This window comes from Etheostoma cragini, unplaced genomic scaffold (assembly GCF_013103735.1).
Source record: "Etheostoma cragini isolate CJK2018 unplaced genomic scaffold, CSU_Ecrag_1.0 ScbMSFa_4664, whole genome shotgun sequence".
NCBI classification, from domain to species: Eukaryota; Metazoa; Chordata; class Actinopteri; order Perciformes; family Percidae; genus Etheostoma; species Etheostoma cragini.
Window position 1 is genome coordinate 66,789 of NW_023269057.1, and position 4,291 is coordinate 71,079.

The window sequence follows — 4,291 nt, forward strand, 5'->3', positions numbered from 1 at the left end:
GCCAGAAAGGCCAACCCAGTTTTCCAATCGGTCTAGTAATATGTCATGGTCGACCGTGTCAAATGCAGCACTGAGATCTAGTAATACTAAGACTGAAATTTTGCCACTATCTGTAATAAGGTGGATGTCATTAAAGACTTTGACAAGAGCCGTCTCAGTGCTGTGGTGTGGTCAGAAACCAGACTGAAAGGTATCAAAACTGTTGTTTAGTGAAAAGAAATGGGTGAGTTGTTGAAAAAACGCTTTTTCAATGATTTTACTTAAAAACGGAAGGTTTGATATTGGCCTATAGTTGCTCATTAGTGATGTGTCTAGATTGTTCTTTTTTAAGAGTGGCTAGATCACTGCAGTTTTCAGGGCATTGTTTTGACATTGGTGATGTGTGTGTGTGTGTGTGTGGGTGGGTGTGTGTGTTTCTCTGTGTGTGTGTGTGTGTGTTTCTCTGTGTGTGTATGTGTGTGTTTCTCTGTGTGTGTGTGTGTGTGTGTGTGTGTGTGTGTGTGTGTGTGTGTGTGTGTGTGTGTGTGTGTGTGTAGTAGTCAGCAGTGCCTGGTTGGAGACTCTCCTCTGTTCCATCAGCGCGTTGCCCAAAGAGACCATCAAACAGGAGGTATAGTACACAGGAAGTACTGGTATATTATACAGGAAGTACTGCATTAGTACACAGGTATAACTGCGATTGCACACATGAAGTACTGCAATAGTACACAGGAAGTACTGCAATATTACACAGGGAGTACTGCGATTGTATACAGGAAGTACTGGGATAGTATACTAGAAGTACTGGGATCATTACACAGTTCACGTCTGTCTGACTCTCTGTCTGCCTGTCTATCTGTCTGTCTGTCTGTCTCTCTGTCTTTCTCTCTGTCTGTGTGTCTATCTGTCTGTCGGCCTGTCTGCCTGTCTGTCTGTCTGCCTCTCTGTCTGCCTGTCTGTCTGTCTGCCTGTCTGTCTTCAGGTGCTGAACCCTCTTCTCTACCAGTCCCAGCTGTCTCACTCTCTTCAGGCTCGTCTGGCCAGCTGTCGGATTTTGGGGAAAGTTGCCTGCAAGTTCGACTCCCACATGTAAACTACCATTCTTTATGTTAAGCTAAGCTAGCATTGATACTGCACCATTTTTCATGCTAAGCTGAGCTTGCTGTTGTACTGCACCATTCTTTATGCTAAGCTAAGCTAGCTGTCAGATGTCACCATTCTTTATGCTAACTAAGCTAGCTGTCATACTGCACCATTCTTTATGCTAAGCTAAGCTAGCTGTCATACTACACCAGACAGGATCACCTATACCGAGACCAATATCGAGAGGTGTTGAGACCAAGTCTTTGAGGGGTTGAGACCTAGACTTTGAGGAGTTGAGACTGACACTTTGAGGGGATGAGACCAAGACTTTGAGGGGTTAAGACTAAACTTTGAGGGGTTGAGATGGAGTCCAGAACGAGACTTTGAGGGGTTGAGACCGAGACTTTGAGGGGTGGAGACCAAGTCTTTGAGAGGTTTAGGCCGAGACCTTGAGGGGTTGAGAACGACTATTTGAGGGGTTTTGACCGAGACCTTGAGGGGTTGAGACCGAGTCTTTGAGGGGTTGAGACAGAGACAAGACCAAGACCACACCAGACCGGTAGAGCTTCTTCTTCTGTGTCCTACATTTCCTTTGTTGGGAGTCCGCGTTAAGGGTCTGGGATAAGTGATTAACAGAAATCAATTTAGACATTAATCACGTTATTGGTTGTGTTTGTCATGTTCCTCATACCCTGGTTGGTTGAACTAGTTGATAACCAGACTGGACTTGTTGATCTGGACTAGTAGTGCCTGTCTGGGGAGTCCTGGACCTGGTCTGACACTGTTTCCTGTGTGTCAGAGTGAAGACAGAGCTGTTGCCGTTGGCTCGGTCGTTGTGCCAGGACCAGGACCTGGAGGTCCGAGCCTGCATGTGCCGTCAGCTGGAGAGCATCGCCAGAGCCGGCGGGTAATCTTTACCATAACATGCCAGACACTAACCATAACTTACAGGACACTAACCATAACATGCTGGACACTAACCTTAACCTACCAGACACTAACCATAACTTACCAGACACTAACCATATCATGCCAGACACTAACCATAACCTACCAGACACTAACCATAACCTACCAGACACTAACCATAACCTACCAGACACTAACCATAACCTACCAGACACTAACCATAACTTACCAGACACCAACCATAACCTGCCAGACACCAACCATAACCATAACCTGCCAGACACTAACCATAACCTAACCATACCGGTTACCATAGCGATGTGTCTTTGTCCCTTCAGGGTGGACACCACCCGCACGGAGCTGCTCGGTGATCTGGTGGAGTTAGCCGGAGACGATGAGACCAGCGTCCGTCTCGCCGCCTTTGACACCGTCATCAACCTGCTGGAGATGATGGACGGCGGTAAGTTGCCCGGCAACGCCGTCACCCTGCAACGCTGTTTCCTAAATGCTGTTCAGAGCAAAGATTTGTGTTAAAACAATATTAAATTCAAGATTCATGATTCAAGATTTCTTTATTGTCGTACAATTACGTGCAAAGTTCACAAAAATACAGCACAGAGACACTTAAATCAAATTAAATTAAATTAAAAACACAGTGGAAAAGTTGAGGTGAATATATATTAAATATATATAAATATATATTGGATATATATTAATAATAATAATATATATTACATATAAATAAATGCTTATATGGGTGTTTGAGCTTGAAAGCTTCCATTTCCATCAATAATATTATTTTTTCATTCCAAGTATTTACTTATATTATGGTTAGACTCAATTTCATCGTTACTATGGTTACTTACTTTGAGAGACAAGAGAAACAAAAATACCAGATAAGGAGGAACAGAAATAAAGCTAAACATCTAAACCATAACAGTTATACCCAATGTCATCGGTACTATGGTTACTTCCATTTGCTATATTATTTATTATGAGGGGCTTTGGTCTCGTTGTGAATCTTTAGTCTGAATTGGGGTTTTTGACCGTGGAGTTAATGAACAGAAACAGATCATGGACTTCCTCCTCGCTCTCAGACGACAGACTCCACGTCGTGGTTCCCATGGTGATGGCGGCGTGCGAGGTGTCGTTGCAGGAGGACGAAGCCGTCGTGGTGTCGCTGTCGTTCCAGTTTGGGAAGCTTTGCACCGGACTGGCAGGTGAGACGCGGCACTGACATCACACCATGGGGACAGTAGATACCATGAAACTAAATTAATAACAAATTTAGAACATGTTATACATAGTGTTTATAAATAATATGTAAACATCCCGTTAGAGAGGAGCTGATCTGGGGGGCGGGGGGGGGGGGGGGGGGGGGGGGGGGGGGGGGGGGGGGGGGGGGGGGGGGGCTCTGTGTTTCAGGCTGATGATCTAACATGTTCTTTATAGAACATGCTAATTAGAGAGGAGCTGATCTGGGGGGGGGGGGCTCTGTGTTTCAGGCTGCTTGTCCGAGGAGCAGAGGACCCGGTTGCTCCAGAGGTTTAAGGCTTTGTGTGTCGCCGGTCTGCAGACGGAACGAAACCAGACTGACGGCAAGGAGGCCACGCTGATCCGCTGCAACTGCTGCTACAACCTGCCGGTACACACACACACACACACACACACACACACACACACACACACACACACACAGAAATCAGACTGGACTTTAACCATCTCTCTCGCTCTTTTTCTCTCTCTCCAGGCCATGGTGATGTTTGCAGACTCAGCTCACTTCCTGTCCGAGGTCTACCCATCCTTCTCTAGTCTTTGCTGTGACCCGGAGGTCAGCGTTCGCCGGAGCGCTGCAGCAGGTTTCCACCAGGTACATACAACATCTACGGTGTGTTCAGGTGCATCCTGGTCTTACAGGGAGGTGTGTTCAGGTGCATCATGTTCTTACAGGGAGGTGTGTTCAGGTGCATCCTGGTCTTACAGGGGGATGTGTTCAGGTGCATCCTGGTCTTACAGGGAGGTGTGTTCAGATGCATCCTGGTCTTACATGGAGGTGTGTTCAGGTGCATCCTGGTCTTACAGGGAGGTGTGTTCAGATGCATCCTGGTCTTACATGGAGGTGTGTTCAGGTGCATTCTGGTCTTACATGGAGGTGTGTTCAGGCGCATCCTGGGCATGCTGGTCTTGCAGAGAGGTGTGTTATAGTATTACATACTATAATACATATACATACTGTATATATATTTTAAATATCTATATATTATCTATAAATATCTATAAATCTATATATTTATAATTATTTATATATATATATATATAT

The 4,291-nt window shown here is 45.5% G+C and overlaps 1 protein-coding gene across 1 annotated transcript in view; it reads left to right on the plus strand.

Annotated features, from left to right (window-relative positions):
- The window catches only part of ppp4r4 (protein phosphatase 4, regulatory subunit 4), a 21,373-nt gene that overhangs the window by 9,484 nt on the left and 7,598 nt on the right, over positions 1 to 4,291 (plus strand). The window contains exons 6-12 of the mRNA XM_034866325.1: positions 537 to 610; positions 962 to 1,068; positions 1,862 to 1,969; positions 2,310 to 2,431; positions 3,069 to 3,191; positions 3,477 to 3,616; positions 3,722 to 3,841. Coding sequence (XP_034722216.1) covers positions 537 to 610; positions 962 to 1,068; positions 1,862 to 1,969; positions 2,310 to 2,431; positions 3,069 to 3,191; positions 3,477 to 3,616; positions 3,722 to 3,841 — 794 coding nt within the window. The remainder of the gene's footprint in view (positions 1 to 536; positions 611 to 961; positions 1,069 to 1,861; positions 1,970 to 2,309; positions 2,432 to 3,068; positions 3,192 to 3,476; positions 3,617 to 3,721; positions 3,842 to 4,291) is intronic.